Source organism: Equus asinus, chromosome X, assembly GCF_041296235.1.
Source record: "Equus asinus isolate D_3611 breed Donkey chromosome X, EquAss-T2T_v2, whole genome shotgun sequence".
NCBI lineage: Eukaryota > Metazoa > Chordata > Mammalia > Perissodactyla > Equidae > Equus > Equus asinus.
Window position 1 is genome coordinate 137,215,670 of NC_091820.1, and position 18,648 is coordinate 137,234,317.

The following is an 18,648-nucleotide window of genomic DNA, read 5'->3' on the forward strand; positions in this document are numbered from 1 at the left end:
GCAAAAATACTCTGGTGTGCAACTCAAGGAAGCTGGCTGTTCATCCAAAGACTCCAGGAGCCCCCTTCTGAGAAGCCACCAATGGCCTCCATTTAAATTCTTAGCCTCTGAGGGCATGTCCCCACAGGATAAACTGACTTCTTGAATAAACGCTTTGGAAACCTGTTTAGAAGCACAAAGACCACAGACCAAGCCCAAATGTGGACCTTGTGGCCCCGTTAAGGATTACAGTCCCCAGACTGAAAGGCATCTTGGGAGATTCTCTTTCAATCCCTCTTTGCACTCCCCTTTTAGAAACAAAAGATTGACCCTCAGAGAGGGCAAAGGACCCTACTTAGTGGCAGAGCTGGGACAAGGACCTAGGATCCTTGCAGGCAAGGCCTTCCCATGGTACCATTCTATCTCTCTATGCAGAGTGAATATTAAGAACAAAGTTGCCCACAACAGCTAGAGAACACGTATCACCAAAATCACTGTCGTATCCTCTCCTCTGTGGTAAGGATGACTTTCATTTGAGTTCTGTCCCATCCCACACCCAGATTCTCATCTATTTTCAAACACGCATTGATGGGTACCTTCATATTGGCTTCCTTTACTCATGGCTAGCCAAACGAAAACTCCTGTCTCTGTAAAGTAAGCCCTTTGAAAAGTATCTAACCCAAGACCAAAAAAATTATTCAGTGCACCTAACCAACCAGGTAATGGCGGGGGAGGGACACACGGGTCAGGGGTGGGGGTGGGCTTGGGGCAAGGAGAGCAAGGCTGGCTCAGGGGAATGGGTCAGTGAAATGCTTTGTCTCAACAGAACAGAATAGATGCTGAACTCCCCAAATCAAGTAATTAAAAGGGGAAGTAGTACGAAAAGAGATCCAATTTGGAAGTGGGAGGCCAGAAATCTGGGAGAGCAGAAGCCAAACCACTCTATTAAAGAAAGGACTTTAAATTAAAGAAGGGCTGTAGAGACAGCCTCAAAGGAGGTTGAATCAGGGCATCTGGGGAAGGTGACTTGAAAAGGGCAAACACAGGTGTTCCCAAAGTGAGCACGTCTTGGGCAAGAAGAAGAGTTTCCATGGGGAGGTAACGGAAACTCAAGACAATCCCACTGTGATCTGGAGAAGGATGAGATTTGGAGGCAAGCAGAGTTCAAGAGGAGACTCCCTCCCAAGCACCGTGGAGGATGCAGCTATCCACTCACATGCTGGTCCTGTGGGTAAAACTGTGTTTGAGGTGCTTTGGGTGACACCGAGGTTGAAGAACCCGAGGAGCACTCCCGCTATTCTCCAGTACAGCCTTAATCTGGAGACAACTTGACCCGGGGCAAGAAAACAGGACTCTATGTTTGGGCCCATCTGAGCAGGACCAATCAACCAGCAGGAGGAGCCGGAAGAGACAAAAGCAGGAAGTAGGGGTAGGAGGAAGAAGGAGGGGGCTACCAACCTAGACCCTGCCAATCAGCCTGCTAGGTACCACCGTCTTCTGGGAGGCACGGTCCCCCAGGGGCCCATCTGACCCGCCTAGTCTTGGTGGGAGCCAAGCTAGGACTAACCAGGGCCTGGCCTTTGAGTACATCAGAGGGGTCAGCAACAGGCCCCCTCCCCGTCTTTAGGGGTGGGAGTGGAGATAGGATCGTGCTTTCTCAACCCATCCAGGGCCTGGCCCCAGGAAACAATGTGCCTGGCGACTGACGGGAGCCTTTTCTGGGAACTTGAACCATGCGTTTCTCTCCTTTTAGAAAAGAGAGAAACTGGGACCCTGTACCCCTCCCCTCCCCCACACTTGGCCAGAACTTCCTCTCCAGACCAGCTGTGAGCCACCTTTGTGACATCATGTGACAACTAAAGGGAACGATGACTTAAGCAGCCGGTTGCCGCACTACCGAGACTCTAGAATTTTGTGGACAGTATTTACTGGGCATCCCCACCCTGACCGAAGGCATTTCTGACCTGAGAGTTCAGGGATATGATCTCAGATAGAAAGTGCTCCTGACCTAGACTAGCTCCATGGCTAGTCAGGGTACCGACCAGACAGATGAAGTCAAGCAGGCCCCATCGGGTGACGGAGAGCCAGCAACAGGGGTCCCAACTAATTCATCCCTGGATCCAAATCTGGATTCCAGGGAGATTTTGGAGACCCACAGTGACCAAGCCATGAGCCAAGATCCAGGCCCCCAAGACAACCTGCGACCACAGGACCCAAACCAAGGCATCGTCCACGTGGAAGAAAACCACCACCTTCTCGGGCTCTCCTTCCCAAGAAAGCTTTGGATGGTAGCTGAGGACGACGCCTTCACGTCTGTGCGCTGGAATGACGAGGGAGACACCGTGATCATTGAAGAGGATCTTTTCCAGAGGGAGATTCTTCAACGGAGAGGCCCAGGGAGAATTTTTGAAACAGACAGCTTGAAGAGTTTTATCCGCCAACTGAATCTCTACGGCTTCAGCAAAATACGTCCAAACGACCCTTCGGTTCACTCTCCAGGGAACAAGAGAATGATGGTAAAGTAGAACGTCCTTCTGTTTCCCATGTTCTCCGTCCCTCGAACATCTTCCTAGTAGACCAAGATGAATGATGCACTGAAAGGGTTTAATTTCTGAGGATAACTTTTTTCACATGAGGCTTTATTTATGGAAAGATGAGAAGGTATATTTGCTCCTTTGAAAGGACAGCCCCCTCAGAGGTAATCTGCAGGTGTGACGAAAGACTCTGAGAGGTCAGTTAATGTCAAGGAGATAGATGCACCTTAACCTAGGCATTATGTATGTTGAGTGAGCTCAGGCTCTAGGGCAAAAGGAAACTTGCCAGCAAGTTAAAAAGATCTTTTCTCCCTAGGAAAACAAGACCATTATGATTAGAAATGGGGGGAATGAATATTTGCTCCCAGGATGACTAACAGGATTGATTTCGTTTCAGATGTACCGTAACTCCAACTTTCAGAGAAATAAGCCTCTGCTCATTGAGAACATTCGGAGAAGAGGCAACCTGAGAATTACCACTCAGCCGGGGGCCAGCGCAACAACTCCAAAGAGAAAGAAGCAGGTAGAAGCTACGAGGCGCTCCCCACGAATCCATCGCAATGAACCCACCAAAGAAGGTGACAGAAAGGCCCAGAAGGAAAGCCCTAAAGCTCAGGGACCCAGTGACACCTGGTCGTTCGTGTGCTCTGAAAACCACTCTGTGAGCAGTGTAGCAGGACATGCCACAGAAAATCGTCACCCAAGTGAGCCAGGCAGCCCAAGTGGGGAGGGCACATCCAGGAATGTTATGTTTGTGCCCCTGGCTACTGCCGGGGGAGACGGTGCAGAGGAACCACCCACCAGCCCCCCAGATTACCCCGATTATGATTCGGTGATGTCCTTATACAACACCTGTTATTCCATCCTGCTGGCTTCCCTCTCAGTGATGGCTCCACATGAGGTCCCTGATGAGGACGAGCAGCAGGAAGGCTCCTCAGATTACAAGTGTGCACTTTGTGAGCGCTTCAAGGACAATCCAGGTCCCTAAGCTCACAGGTCACTGGTGATAGATAAAAACTACCATTTTATGACCATGATGCAAAACTCTGATGGAGTAAATAAACAATCTTATGAGAATTGTGAGTCAGTGTTCTTTCTAACTTGCGATCCTATACACACCTCACCAGATAAGCCTGAGGAGGCTGGAAATCCAGGCCCCAAACAGGCTTTGGTGCCCGTTGTCCTCTTTCATTTGAAGAACCAGCATTTTCACACATTCAGCCAAGGACTGGGGAGCCCAAGAAGATCTCCTTCCCTGAGCCTGGCCTGGTGGTCAGGACACAGAACAGCCCGGTTCTTGATTGGGGGTATCACCTTACACTATTCCACTATTGACATATCTCGAAACTGGAGGGTCTTTCCTCATGGGTCCCCCTATGATGCCAGGAAGTTTCTGAATAGCAGCTGAATGTTTCTTGCCCAAGAGCCAGGGGTCTTCCAAGAGGTCCACCTAAAAGTAGGGCCACTTCATTTGCCGAGGGATGTCCGACCACTGCCTGGGGGAAAGCCCATCATGCTCATAGGTAACAACCATTAGAAATTTTCCCAATAAATGACCAAAAAAAAGAGAATGAAAGAAAAAAGACTTCCCACAAAATAAACAACACTACCTAGCAATTTTCTGAAAGAGCTGTATTTAGGCTCCTTTCTTTGCACATGAAGTAGCTGTGCGACATGTCTAACACGCATGCTCCATGCGCCAAGGGACTCTTTTACAACAGAGAAAGAGTCATTTGCAAGGACAGACAGGTGCTCTGTTTCCAAGTCTGAGGTCCTCTTCATCAGGAATGAGGCCATCCAGGACTGGTCACTCTCCAGCAATCACTCAGCGCCCGCTCCCAGCCTCTACACAACGTCCCCTGGGTGCTGTGCAAACACTCTGAGTTTGACCAGAACAAAGAGAAGGGAGAACACTAATGAGTCCTCTTAAAACGTATTTCTTTGGTCCATCCAGAAATCAGCTGGACCAAAATGAGTGGCAGCGCCAAGAACTCCCTGGCAGCTTTCCCTTTTTCCTGAAGGTCAAAGTCCTTGAGACTGTCACTGAGCCCAGAGAGGCATCTTGCAAGGAAAGTCCCGCTCCCCGTCCCTGCATCTGAGTGGAGAATCTGTCTAGGTGAACAGCACATAGTGGGTAGCGCGCTCCCCTGCAGTGCCAATCCACACCGAACCCGATTTCCACGTCCACCATGTGACGAGCTGCTGGGTCACAATTTAGCTGGTCTCTCGGTGACCTTCCTCTGAGGAGCCCACGCTCCTCAGGCCTCCTGCCCCAAGGGGATCAGGTGCTCTGGGAGGTCTACCTGGAAGACATCCTTTCTGCCTCTCCTAGGGATGGGCTCCAGCAGCCACCTGGGGTTTGGAAGCACCGTCAGGAACTTCTGCTTCAGGTTGGTCAGCACGGCTTGATTTTCCAGTTCCACCACCTCATCGGGAGCTAAGTTTTCTGGACCCTGCAAAGTTTCCCCAATGTCAACGAGCCCTGTGCACAAAGGGAGCAGCACAGAGATGTTTTTCCTTCCATAAACCAAGGGCTGCCTGTCAGACAACATGGGTATTCAAAGTTACAGCCACCGGAGACTAAGATGATATCGCCCAATGGACACGGAGTGAAGTGGGTCACTCTGAGTGAGCACTCCTGACGTGCCAAACTCTGTCCAAGGGATTCTGAGAGAGGCTGAGTGAGGGACAATGAGGAGGAGAGGGTCCTGTCCTCAACAACCCCACCAAAATAACGGGCAGATCCCAGCCAGACTGCTGAGGGCAGCGGGAACAGATCACAAGGGCCCCGGCCCCTGCAGGGAACTTACAGGCCATCAGGCCCCCAAGCACTTCACCAGGGGACAGGAGCTGATGTGGGGCCTCAACCATTGAGGGGTCAGGGGACTTGCCCAGTATGCAGCGGGCACTGGGGGTGGGACAGGCACGTGAAGCCAGGCAGGCAGCTTGAGTCCAGAGGCCGGTCCAACCCGCTCTGTGTGCTGTGCTGCCTCTCAGGGTCTCTCCCACTCGCATGCACGCACAAGCACATACACACAGGCAAACCCCACATGCAGACTTGGACCTGACCCTGCCCCTTGGATCACAAATGGGAACTGAGGCCCAGGATGGAGAAAAGATTTACCCCGGGTCGTGGAACCTCGGCAGGCAGACCCCCAGCCCAGGGCCCCCTGCTCCCCCTCTGAAGGTGTGTTGCTGAAAGAAACCACACACCCCACACACAGCAGTTCAAAAGAAAACAAGTCCTGGGGGCGGCCCTGGGAGGTGTCTGAGCGGTGCTCAGCACAGCAGCACTTGCCGGCTATCACTCCACGGCCACACTTTTCCCTTTGCCGGAGCAAGGCCCGAATCTGAGCGGGGGTCCTCCCCAGCCTCTCCACCAGCAGCTCCTTCCAGGCTGCGTCTTCACAGTCCCTGTGAGCAATGTGGATGGCGATGGTTCAGTCCCGAGGGCTGTGCAGCAGGGGATGCCAACGCGTCTCCATGGTCTTGACCCCATTTAAGACAAAACCTGCATAGGGCTGCCGGAAGGAGAGGCAGCTGAACTTCATCTCCCCAGAGCTCCTTGGGCCTCATGTGGCCTGTGGAAATGCAGAACAATGAACATCAACAAACATTGCAGATCAGCACTCCAAGCTCACTGCTACCTGGAGTTTATTTTGGCCAATTGTAAGCAAGGGCTCGATTTTAAAGGGATGAAAATAGGCAGTTTGAATGGAAGGGCAGCTGCAAAAGAGGAAAGGAGGCCGTCTTTGATGGGAATTCTGGGAGCTTTGAGTTAGGTGCCCCTGGCTGGGGAAGACCCCACACTGAAATGGAATAATACAGCCTCAGGGAGGGAACCGTGCAGAGCAGCAACTGGGGCTGAGTTTCTAGTCAGTTTCCAATTAAGCTGCAAATTCTCTGAGACGTCACGGAAACCAAAAATTTCCAGAGGAGAGAGTGGTAGGAGCCAGGGTCAAAATCATCCTGGAAATGACTACTGGCCAGTAAAGATCCAGTATGCGCCCGTGTCCACGTGTTCAGGCCCGTTCAGCAATGTGGACGGTAGCAGAGACTCCCAGGCTAAGACTGTGCTGTGGAGTGAAGAGGGCAATCTCTCCCTGCTGAGACCTGGAGGATAATGTGAAAATTAGACGTGACCTTGGATTTGAAGCACCTGCCACATAGTAGGTGGGCACATGCAAAAAGTGGAGAATGTCGGGGCAAATTTGACTTTCTCAGAAACCCCTCCCACAAATGAAGGGGATTTTGTCGTAATAAATTATAACAGCTGCTTTTTGTTGAGCATCTATTACGCGACGGTAGTACGTGTTGGAGAGACGTCAAGGGCTCCCCCACACCTCGTCTTCCTCTCCTCCCTGGACTAATGGGGAAACTGCACTGCCAGTCCTCTTGTGCTCAGGAAGGGTCCTATGAGGACTCTTTGCTGCTGATAGCAGCAGGTGCGTTGTCTGCCACAGCCTTCTCTATAGAAGGCACCACAGGGGTTGTGGATTAATTCTCAAGCTGTGACAACACAGGACACTGACCACGCTGTTTCTCCACCCAGGGACTTAAGCCATGCACTTTAGACCCTTAGAGGTGAGATGCCAGATTCCGTGCCTTCGGGGCCCTGGGCAGGGGTGAAGATGTTCAAAACAGGATCTGCCCCACAGGAGGCTGGCTTCAGGAATTCCTCCTGCCACCTGCTCCCTTAGACCCCTGTGCTACACCCCTCACTCCCCTCAGGACTGTGATGCATCTCTCTTAGGAGGCCAGCAGCCTGCTGCCGAATGACCCTGTAGGGATTGAGGGTGTCCTCCTCCTGGGGCTCAGCCTTGTGCCTCCATCAGCCCTGCTGTCCACTCTGCCCACTCTCTCCCCAACCTGGCCTCCTGGGTCTGCCCAGCGTGGGGCTTTGTCCCGCCTGTCCCCCTATTGACAACCGCTCAGTCCCCGGGGCCGATGTTCTTGTGCACATATCTGACTTTGGAGGTCCCCAGATAAGAATCCTCTTTCAGCGCAGCTGAAGTTCAGGGAGAGCTGGCAGGACATGATGTAGCCTTTTGCTGAGTCTCCTAATGGCTGGTAAGTAATAATCACTGCCATGTGGGTGTGAGCCAAATCACTATGATTATAAGTCATTTTCAAATAATTCCCTATGTAATGCCAAAGGTTTGATTAAGATGATGGCCTGGTCAGGGTCACTATGAGGTTTTGCTTTCTGAGGCTGAGCCAGAGGGAGGAGTGTCTTCTCAGACACTCACAGAGCCAGCTAGGACCTTGGTGTCCCCAAACAGAGAGTTTGAGCAGACGAAAGTTTCTAGCAGATGGCAGGCATGGTCACCAGGATGCTCCCCAGGACCCAGACACCCCTAGACTCAAAGGTGTATTTGGAAAGGAGCCGGGCAGGAGAGGGCTTTGGGTTCCCAGGAGGCAGGCTGTGAAGAGGGTCAGCTCCCAGGAGAGGTGGAAGGAGGAGGACCCTCCAGATCACATCTGAACTCCCCCAGGGGAGGGACGTGGCAGCAGATGCGGCTACAGGTGAGCTGGATCCCCGGACCACATCATGAAGTGGGTGCTCATGGGACAAGTCCCAGGACCAGACCCCTGTGGGGCACTCCAGAATGGAAGCAGGGACCCCGCGTGTCCGTTCTTGGAGGGAACTGACTGGTGTGGGACAGCGCTCGCCCAGGGCAGCCATGGACCACAGGGCTGCAGCAGCCGGGATGCACCAAGTGCCTCACAGGGTGCGTCAGGGAGGCATTTCCAGGGTGCAGCGTCCTCCACAGCAGGCTCTGTGTGGGCACATGACACCGGGTCCCCAGCCAGTCCAGAATAGGGCAGGGCAGAGCACACAGCAGCTCCCCTGCCCATCAGCAGGAAGGTTCTGACATCCTCTCTGATGCCCTGAGCCTGCCCCCTGAGGGGCTTGTGTGAGGCATCTCAGCCATGGTCCTGCTTCTCTAAGAAGCCCCCATTCCCCAGCCGTGGCTGAAGCCTGCTCAGAACTCCAGCCTCCTTGGCAAGTGGCTGACCTCCTCCCTGGCTCTCACCTGCCCTCCTCTGTGGCAAATATCACTGGCCGCTGCCCCAGGGCCCTTCGTGAGCAAGTACGGCGTCCCAGGCCTCTGCCTGTTCTCGGTCCCTGAGCCGGGGCTGGGCACAGGAATAGGGCTGGTCTGATGGCAGATGAAGGGTGTGATGCCAAGGGACAGCCACAAGACAGCATCAGGGGGCAAAGCCATGTCTGCCCAGTACTCAGACGAAGGGGCTGTTCAAAGGGCTCCACAGACACTTAACCAGTGTGCATGCATGAGAGTCTCCAGCCCCGTGGACTCTGTGCATTGGACTGCTGCCCTGCCATGTGCCTGACGTCCAGCCTGCCCGCAGGAGTGAGCCTTCAGGAAAATATCGAGCCCCAAACCAGCTGGGAGAGAAGGGGAGCAGACTGGGCAGGTGACTGGGAGAGCATGGCCCATGCCTGAAAATAGGAGCAGCCTTCAAAGGGCCGCACTTCCAACATCCACGTCCCAGTATAACCTTCTCTATCCTCACACCCTCCGTCCTAGACCCCGCCTCTCTCCTAGGCCCCCATCTCCATGTCAGGAGAAATGGCAACCCGATGAGGCTAGGAGAGGCCCTGTAGGCAGGGTCCAGTGTCAGGCTCTCCTTGCCACCACTGCTTGGCCTCCTTGCAGTCCCTAAATTATGTGGCATGAAGCGTCACACATGAGGTCACCAGGGAGGACCGCTGGAACCCCTTTGATTGTGGGGGAGACAGCTCAGGCCAGTGCAGGGACAGGGCTTTGCACCCGTGGAAAGCTCAGCTTGAATATGAGCTCTGCTGCTCATAAGCCGAGCGAATCACGTAAACTCTCTGCGCCTCAATTTCTTGATCTGTAGGATGGGCGCAGCACCAGCACAAGCTCAAAGCGTTGGTGTGAGTTTATACACGATGTGACCTTCTTGTAAGATGCCCAAGTTAGCTGGTCAGTAGACGTAGGTCTTGTCACTGTGTGTCTAAGATGTACCTTCCCCCCACCTTGTGACAACTCTCAACCAGTATATGTCTTTTGGCCCCTGTGTACACTGATTGAGGTGGCCTTCCTTTCTGGCTGAAAATCTGCTATTGAGGATGGTCCATCTGACATGTCAGAACCGGGCAAACATGCTATAACTTGCTCTAGAGGCGGCCGGGGGGATGGTCAGCACTCCTGGGCTGGGACAGAGAGAAGACACTGGGCTGTGGGAGTTGGCCCTGGGGAGGCATCAAGACCTCCTCCAGGCCCACCTCCTGCTCGAAACTCTGCACCCCAAAGTTCTGCGAGGGAGGGTCCTCCTGGTGGATGGATGCCCTGAATGCTGAAAGGAACGCATTACCTCGGGCCTGCCCCCAGCTCCCATCTGCACGGTTACTTGGAGCCCTGGAGCCACCTTCCCAATTCTCCCCCAAAGCACAGCACGAACGTGGAGGGTCTGCCCTCCACGTGGTCATTTTGAAACCATTGTGCTCACACAAGCTCTTTCAAGGTGTGAAACATTTTGAGCTCCTAATTGCCAGCCCTAAACTTCCTTTTGCTGTGATGTTTCCAATTTCCTTTTCTGTGTTTCCTCCTAGAAAGCAGCCAGAAAAGGGACGACGTCCCCAGGACAGGAGTATGTGCACATGATGCTCTGGAAGCTGCTGCCAATGCTTTGGGTAAGACCCTCAAAAGTTAGTCAGCCTGGCTGTGCCTTTTCCCCGCTTGACCCAAGTGATCTGCAGGCTTGCAATGTCGCTTGAAAGACCTAAAAACCCTCAGCATGTCAATGACCTCTGAGAATCTGGGAGGAAAATGGGCGGAAGACCGGTGACACTGGGTGTCAGGTAGACGGGTGCAAGACACGATTATCTACTGTTTACATGTTTGAGATTTTCTGGAATACAAAGCTTTTATCATAAATATGCCATTCCATTTGATATCCTAGCTAAAATGGACCATTAAAAATGACCAAATGGATCCACAGAAAAAATGGAAAACCAAAGTAGTATGATAGAAACTGAAACTGTATTTAAGCTCAAGCTGCCCTCAAGCATTCCAGGATGGGGCAGTTTTGGAGGCCAGTTCTACCAAACGGTCAGGGAGAACTCGTTATCATTTATGTAAACTCTTTCAAACCATAGAAAATACAAGCAATTGTTCAACTCATTTTCCCAAGCAAATTCCCCTTGATTTAAACACTGGAGGAGGACCCCACCATGAAAAGAACACTTAGGACAAAATCACTCACATAGCAGCAGCTATTCTAAATAAATGAATAGCATAATCAACATAGTAGAGAATTAAATGGACAAACAGGCTGTGTCCAATGAATGAAAATATGATTTAACAGTAGAAAACACTTTCAATTGTAATTCCCTACAAATTAGCAGGGATAAGAAGGAGAAAGCCTTTGATCCCATCAATGGGTACAGAAAAATCCTTTGAATGAAATTCAACACAAGTGCGTGGAAAAAAACTTCCAGCAGAAGAAGATTAGAAGGGGAATTCGCTTTCCTGAAAGCAACAGAAAACACGCTGAAGTGTGCAATGCTGGAAGCACTCTTGTCAGAGACAAGTCACAGATACATGATGTCACCTCTCCTTTCTGAAGCCACACTGGAACACAAAGCCAGAGCCATGGGTGTCCAAATAAGTGTCAGGTATGAGCATCGAAAAGAAAGAGTTTCTATTGGGTGTGAGAAGATCATCACCTTTCTAGAAAATTGAGAGGAATGGGAACATTGAATATTCAAGCGAAAAACAGACTTCAGGAAAAGAGTGGATGGCAGATCACGACTATAGGAAAATCAAGAGCCTTGCCACAACACAGCAAAAACTATTTAGCATGTGCAGTAACAGAAAATCTCCATTCACGACAGCAACAAGATCCAAAATTTAACTAAGAAGCCAAACGAAAACACACAAGATCTTTATGAACTCAGTGATACAAGTTTACTGATCAATTCAGGTAGACGAAGTCCTCCCAGAGGGAGCAGTATGCTATGTTCCTCGAGGACAGAATAGCGCAAAGTTGTCAGTTCTGCTTGAAAGGCTGTAGGGACCAAGATGACAATCAAGCTCGGACTTCTGTCTTCCACTCCCAAAATCAACCCTGGGAAGCCACAGAATGGAGAATGAAAGTAAACACACACACACACACACACACACACAATAACTACACACCTGTTAGAATAGTGAGAATCTGGTACACTGACAACACCAAATGCTGTCGAGGAAGTGCGGCAGCAGGAACTCCTATCCATTGCTCATGAGAATGTAAAATGGTACAGCCACTTTGGGAGATGGTATGGCAGTTACAAAACCCAACATACGTATTCTCACTATATGATCCAGCAATCATATGCGTATTTACCCAAAAGAGGTGAAAATGTATGTCCACACAAAACCCTGCACACAGATATTTAGGGAAGCTTTGCCAATAGTTGTCAAAACTTGGAAGCAACCAAGATGTCCTTCAGTAGGTGAATGGGTAAATAATTTGTGGTACATCCAGAGAATGGAATATGATTCAGTGCAAAAAAGAAATGAGCTGCCAAGCCATGGAAAGACATGGAAGAACCTTAAGGGCATAGCGCCAAGTGGACAAAGCCAATCTGAAAAGGCTCCATACTGTGTGAGTCCAACTATACGAACATCCTGGAAAAGGCAATCAATGAAGATGGTCAAAAGAACAGCAGTTGCCAGAGGTTGTGAGGGGAGGGCGCAACAGGCAGAGCACAGGGGACTTTTAGGCCCGTGAAATTTCTCTGGATGACACTCTAATGATGGACACATGTCATTACACATTTGCCCAAACTCACAGAATGCACAACACCAAGTGTGAACCCTAATGTAACTGATGGGCATTGGGGGATACGATGTGTCAATGTAGGTTCATCGATGATAACAAACGTCCCAGTCTGGTGGGAGATGTCAATAATGGGGGAGGTGATGCATGTGAGGGGGCAGGGTGTAAGTAAGCAGGAAATCTCTGTACCTTCCTTCTTATTTGTCTGGGCACCTAAGAGGCTCTAAAAAAGAATAAAGCCTTCAAAAACAACACACAATATGAATGACATCTAAACAACAGAACAGGAGAAAGCCCTGGGGGAGACTGAAGACTGTGGTGAGCTGGTGCTTGTGTTTGGGTGGGGGCGTGGGCAGTGGCAGTCAAGTTGGGAAGGGCTGTAGGCTGGAAAGATGCAGATGACGGGATGGGTAGGAGGAAAGGTTTCAAACTTCTGCTCCTGCTTCACTGCACACATCTGAAGCAGGCCCTCAGGACACACAGGCCAGTGGCCCTGGGGCAAAACCAGGACGGCGGGAAAGATGGGTTGATTAAGGCATTTGAGGCCGGAGTCTGTGCTAATAACGACCTGAAACCATCTTAGCACGTGAGGACTGGGCTTTCAAAAGATTCTCATTTTAATAGAATTTAAAGAATAGACAAGAAACGGAATAGGCAGTATCAGAGCGAATCACATAAAGAGAAGGTTTTCTTTCACGAAATAAGCATACACACGTATAGTCTACATATAGCTATAAAGACCTAATAGGAACATACGTGCATATACATGTGCATAGCTGCATACTCCTGTGATATGTACAAACAGGTGTCTAGAAGCACATACCAGCTACAAATGTGTTCTAGATGTAGATACAGGGCTCCCGCAGTGGGCAGACATGTACAATGTATTTCTTACTAGGAAGGAGGATAAATGAGTGAAAATCCCTGCACTGAGCATGCAATAGGAGGTCACCATAAACCCGGAGGAGCATCTTGAAGCCCCCGCAGCTGCTCAGCCTCGTCAGCACAAACGCGATCCCGAAAAGAAATGGTTCGCAGAGTCCGGCTGGCTGGTGTCGAGACCCCACGGGAAGGGGGCTTCTCCCGTGAATCCCTCGGCCCTGGGCACCGCAGCCCCCAACCAGCCCTTCCCCGGGACGGCAGCCCTTCTCGGCCAGGGTGGACGAGGACCCTCCCAAGGGAGGCCGGAGAGCTGCCCCCGCCCCAGAGCACAGGCCCACAGAAGCCCCGCGCCCCTCCTGTGCGCTCTGGGGGACCCCAGGCAGGGCTGTCAGCCGAGGGCTCCCCGCCCCCTCTGCAGACAACGACGGGTCAGAGCCTGGGGGTGAGGGGTGCAGACACACGGGGCAGGGCGGGGCTGCGGCCCAGGGCGGGCGAGAGTCAAGGAGAGCAGCAGAAGGCTGGCCAAGAGATCCCCAGACGCCGCTCTGCCCCTGCCATCAGCCCTGGGAGACCCCTGGCCACGGTGTTCGGATGTGACGTGTACCCCGGCTTCCGCCTCGGATCGGGGGTCGCTGAGAGCCTCACTGAGGGAGGCCAGATCCGGGGAAGCAGAAGGAAGGAGCCGAGGCTCAGCCAGGTGCCCAGGGAGCCCCGGGAGGGAGGACTCCGGGCCCACGGCGTCCACCTCTGCCCCTGCTGTCAGCCCTGAGGGACGCTGGGGGACGGGAGGTGGTCCTGCTGAGCCCCCGCCCCCCTCCTCAGAGGAGCCTGCTGGGGAGGGCCCGGGGGAGGGAGCGGACTTGGGGCAGAGGCGGAGCCAGGCCCTGCTGGGGGTTGAGGAAGGAGCAGAGGGCGGCCAAGGACCCCAGGGACTCCCTCCCAGCCCCTGCCCTCAGCATTGAGCGTCCCCTGGCTTAGTGGCCTGAGGTGACCCCCACAGATTCCCCGGGGGTCTCAGAGCAGTGAGGGCTTTGGGTCCACAGAGGGAGGATCCAGGGACCTGCCAGGGCTCAGGCTGAAGACCCTGAGGGAAGACAGAAGGGGACGGCACAGAAACACGCCCCTGCCGTCAGCACCAGGAGGCCCCGGGGCGCCGTTACCAGAGGCGGCCTTTCCCGCCTTCCGCATCCGGGTGTCCGAGAGACCGGGGACTGGGTCAGAGAGCAGCACCTGAGGGGCCAGAGGGGGGCGCCCAGGGCCTGCTGGAGTCCCTGGGAGACGCCGAGAGGGCTGAGGACCCTGGACCCCAGGACAGAGAGGGAGCCTGTGGCCCTGCGCTCGGGCTTGGGAGGCCCCAGAGAGGGCCACCTGAGGAGGCGTGTCCAGCCTTCTGCCTCCGGAGTCTTCGGGAGGTGAGGACTGTGACTTCAGGTCAGCTGAGGGTGGGGTCCCCGGACCCCGAGAGACGACTGAGCAGACTCCCAGCCCAGGCATAGGCGACCCCAGCAGAAATCTGCCCCTGTGGTCAGTCCTGCGAGGCCAGGCAGGATGTCAGGAGGGGTGGCCCGTCCACTTCCTGCTCGGGGTCTCAGTGGCGTGGTGGCCTTGGCCTGCAGGATGCTACTTCGGGTTAGCAGAAGGGAAGGTTCCAGGCCTGGCCAGGAGTAACTAGGAATACCTTGAGGACAATGAGGGGACTCCCACCCCAGGCAGAGGGGGGCCCACTGAAATCGGCCCTGCCCCTGTCACCCCTGAAGACCCCAGGCAGGGGTGGCGGCAGGTGGTGCAGCCCACTCACCTCTGCCTCGAGCTCTGCCAGGTGAGGCCTTGTTCTGTGGGGCGTCGGCGGGTCAGCAGAGGGAGCCACATCTGGTCAGCAGAGGAAGGGGTCCCGGATCTGCCCGGACTCCAGACAAGGAGCCTTTGGGAGGAACGGAGGGCATGGAGGTTCCCCCCACCCCAGAAGAGAAGGGACCTCACAGAGGCCAGCTTCCCCTGTTCTCGGCCCAGGGAGGCCCCGGGGCAGGGAGGGCTGGACGTGGCCTGCTGGGATTCCTGACACATGCTTGGGGATGGGGGATGTCAGGGAGGTGAGGCCTTGGTCTGAGGGACACGACAGGTCAGCCGAGCGCAGAGTCCCAGGATCTGCCCGGTGTCAGGGTGAGGACCCTTCCTGAGGACTGAAGGTACCCCCACCTCAGCAAAGAAAGGACGGCACAGAATCTGGCTGTTCCCTGTTCTCAGCCCTGGAAGGAACAGTCAGCGGTGGTCCCACATGGCATGCTCACTTCTAGCCTGGGCAGGAAGGTGGGGGGCCCTCAGGAGGAGAGGGCCTGGTCTAAGGGGGAGACGTCAGCTGTCCCAGACGGGGGGCCAGGAGGAAAGACGAATAACCTACAGGAGTACTGGGGGAAGTCCCACCCCAGGCTACAGGGCTGGTCCCTGCTGCCAGCCTTTTGGGATGGCGGCGGTGGGGGCAGGCGGGTGGGCGTGGATGTGCAATCTCCTCCGGTTTCTCTCAGAGGTTCAGGGAGGTGAGGACCTTGGTCTGCGAGGACGACATCAGGTCATCTGAGGAAGCACATCTGCTCAGCTGACACACATTCCAGGAGTCAAGGTGAGGACCCCGAGGGAGGAGTGAGGGTACCCCCATCGCCAGGACAAAGAGGGGGCCCACGGAAATCTGGCCTGGCCCTACTGTCAGCCCTGGCACCCCCGGCAGGGCCTGTCTGGCTGAGCCCCTCCTCATTTCCAGGTCGGTGTCTCGGGAAGGGGGCAAGGGCCTCGATGTGAGGGTCTGGACTCAGGTCAGCAGAGGCAGGATCCCAGGCCCTGGCCGGGGTCATGGTGAGGGTTTGGGGACCCCCCCACACACCGGGACACGTGCAGCTCAGGCCAGCCCTACCCTGCTGTCTGCCGTGGGGACACCCGGGATCGGTGGGTGGATTCAGTCCCCCTCACTTCCCCTTCCGGTGTCTTCGGGAATCCAGGCCTTGGCCGAAGGAGGGTGGCCTCAGGTCAACAGAGGAGTTGACCCAGGCCCTGCAGGGTGTCGAGGTGAAGACTGAGTGGACCACCCGTCCCAGGACAGATGGAACCCACAGAGTTGGGTCTCACTTCTTGTCCCTTGGTGCCTCCTGTTAGCCCCTCTGCAACTGTGGCCAGATGTGGGCCCCCTCGCTTCCTTCTACTCAGTCTTAGTGGTGCATGGTCTTGTTCTGAGAGGTCTGCCTCAGGGCAGCAGCACGGTGGGGCCCAGGACCAGCCAGGGGAAAGGTGAGGACCCTGAGTGAGCTCAGAGGGGACCGCCCACCCCAGAACACTGGCGACCTCACAGAGTCCAGCCCAGCCCTCCTGTCAGACCCCACAGATCTGGAGCCCACCCCACCCCAGCCCACAGTCAGCCCCAGAACCTCGGGCTGTGCTGGGTGCTCCCTGAGGGGCCGACTCACTTCTTCCTTCAGATCCCTAGGACACAGGCCGCCCTGGACAACAGAGCCCTGTGAAGCCGAGAGCGCCCCTAAGAGGAGGCCCGTAAGTCACCTCTGTCAGAGCCGCCAAGGGTGTGTTTCTCACCTAAGGCTGCTCACACTCCCTCTCCCCCCAGGCCCGTGGGTCCCCATTGGTCTCCTCCTGCCCACGCTCCTGTCGGCTGCCCTGACAGGAGTCATCATGCCTCGTGCTCCAAAGCGACGGCGCTACATGCTTGAGGAAGGCCTTCAGTCCCAAAGCGAGACGCAGGGCCCAGTGGGTGCACTGCTTCCTGTGGCTGTGGAAGAGGATACTTCTTCGTCCTCCACCTGCTCCTCCTCTTTTCCCTCCTCTTTCCCCTCCTCCTCCTCTTCCTCTTGCTATCCTCTCTTGTCGAGCACACCAGAGGAGGTTGATGATGTCGCTGGGGCCCCGAGTCCTCCCCAGAGCCCTCAGAGTGCCCGCCCCTCCCCCACTGCCATGGCCTCCCCTCCACTGAGCCAGTCTGAAGACGACAGCTCCAGCAGCCGAGGAGAGGAGGGTCCGAGCACCTCACAGGCCCTGCCATACACTGCGTCCTTTCCCAGAAATGTGATTGATGGCAAGGTGGCTGAGCTGGTGGAGTTCCTGCTTGTCAAGTATCACACAAAGGAGCCGACCACAAAGGCGGAGATGCTGAATATGGTCCTCAGAGATTACCAGGACCACTTCCCTGTGATCTTCAGTGAAGCCTCTGAGTGCATGCAGCTCATCTTTGGCGTTGACGTGAAGGAAGTGGACCCCAGCGACCACGCCTATGTCCTGGTCACCACCCTGGGCCTCACCTACGATGGGATGCTGAGCGATGAGCAGAGCATGCCCAATACCGGCCTCCTGGTGATGCTCCTGGGCGTCATCCTCCTGCAGGGCGACTGTGCCCCTGAGGAGGACGTCTGGGAAGCACTGAGTGTCATGGGGGTGCGTGCCGGGAGGGAGCACTTCATCTACGGGGAGCCCAGGGAGCTTATCACTAAAGTTTGGGTGCAGGAGCAGTACGTGGAGTACCGGCAGGTGCCCAGCAGCGATCCTGCTCGCTACGAGTTCCTGTGGGGTCCCAGGGCCCATGCTGAAACCAGCAAGATGAGTGTCCTGGAGTTTTTGGCCAGTGCCATTGGGGGTGACCCCAGGTCCTTCCCAGTGTCGTATGAGGAAGCTTTGAGAGATCAGGAAGAGAGAGTTCAGGCCAGAATTGCCAGCACGGATAATGCTACTGACACGGCCAGTGCAAGTTGTAGTACCGTGCCCAGTAGCTCCTCCTGCCCTGAGTGAAGTCTAAAGCAGATTCTTCACTCTGTGTTTTAGGAAGGCAGTCAATGATCTAAGCAGTGGAGGGCCAGGCTGGGGCTGAGGGTATTATAGGGCATAACAGCTTTGTGTTCCTGTTCCATAGGGGTGACTTTGAAATGTATCATCTTCTTTTTCTTTCTGTTTTTCTTCTTCTTTGTGGTGAGGAAGATTGGCCCTGAACTAACATCTGTTGGCAATCTTCCTCTTTTTGCTTGAGGAAGATTGTCCCTTAGCTAAGATCTATGCCAGTCTTCCTCTATCTTTTGTACGTGGGACGCCACCACAGCATGGCTTGATTAGCAGCACATAGGTCTGTGCCAGGGATCCAAACCCATGAAAACTGGGCCACCAAAGTGGAGGGCACTAACTGAACCGCTATACCACCCGGCGGGCCCCTCTTCTTTTATTTTTTACATTTTAAAATGTTGTTACTTTTAATTGAACATGTGTTAGCTTCCAAATCTAAGTTTATGAATGACATTGGTCACACATTTATTGCTATTTATCCAGTTTAAAAGAAAGTTTTGCCATTTTGTGAAAAAATAAAAGAGGAATACCTTCTGTTTTATTTCTTCTGTAACAAGATAACTTGACATTGGAATAGGAATTTCACTGGAAATGTGAAAGAACTTAGCAGTAA

At 53.9% G+C, this 18,648-nt stretch overlaps 3 protein-coding genes across 3 annotated transcripts; 2 read left to right on the forward strand and 1 right to left on the reverse strand.

Moving 5' to 3' along the window:
• The first annotated feature begins 2,000 nt into the window (after positions 1-2,000).
• On the forward strand, positions 2,001-3,501 carry LOC123282544 (heat shock transcription factor, X-linked member 3-like). The gene is made up of 2 exons (XM_044763908.2): positions 2,001-2,495; positions 2,911-3,501. The coding sequence occupies exons 1-2, from the start codon at positions 2,001-2,003 to the stop codon at positions 3,499-3,501; spliced, it is 1,086 nt and encodes a 361-aa protein (XP_044619843.2).
• A 1,270-nt stretch (positions 3,502-4,771) lies between these two features.
• Positions 4,772-6,064, reverse strand: EOLA2 (endothelium and lymphocyte associated ASCH domain 2). Its single transcript, XM_014846980.3, is given in 2 exon segments — positions 4,772-4,995; positions 5,812-6,064. Coding segments are annotated over 2 exon segments (477 nt in total).
• Positions 6,065-16,883: 10,819 nt separating this feature from the next.
• Positions 16,884-18,108, forward strand: LOC123282707 (melanoma-associated antigen 10-like). The gene has a single exon (XM_070503225.1). It carries the CDS (start codon positions 16,884-16,886, stop codon positions 17,988-17,990), a length of 1,107 nt encoding a protein of 368 aa, XP_070359326.1. The 3' UTR covers positions 17,991-18,108.
• Positions 18,109-18,648: the final 540 nt, after the last annotated feature.

Excerpts from the sequence above, each read along its gene's own strand:
- LOC123282544 (XM_044763908.2), top strand. The coding sequence starts at position 2,001 with ATGGCTAGTCAGGGTACCGACCAGACAGATGAAGTCAAGCAGGCCCCA. Across the intron at positions 2,496-2,910 it reads CAGGGAACAAGAGAATGATG|ATGTACCGTAACTCCAACTT; the intron begins GTAAAGTAGAAC and ends ATTTCGTTTCAG.
- LOC123282707 (XM_070503225.1), top strand. The coding sequence starts at position 16,884 with ATGCCTCGTGCTCCAAAGCGACGGCGCTACATGCTTGAGGAAGGCCTT.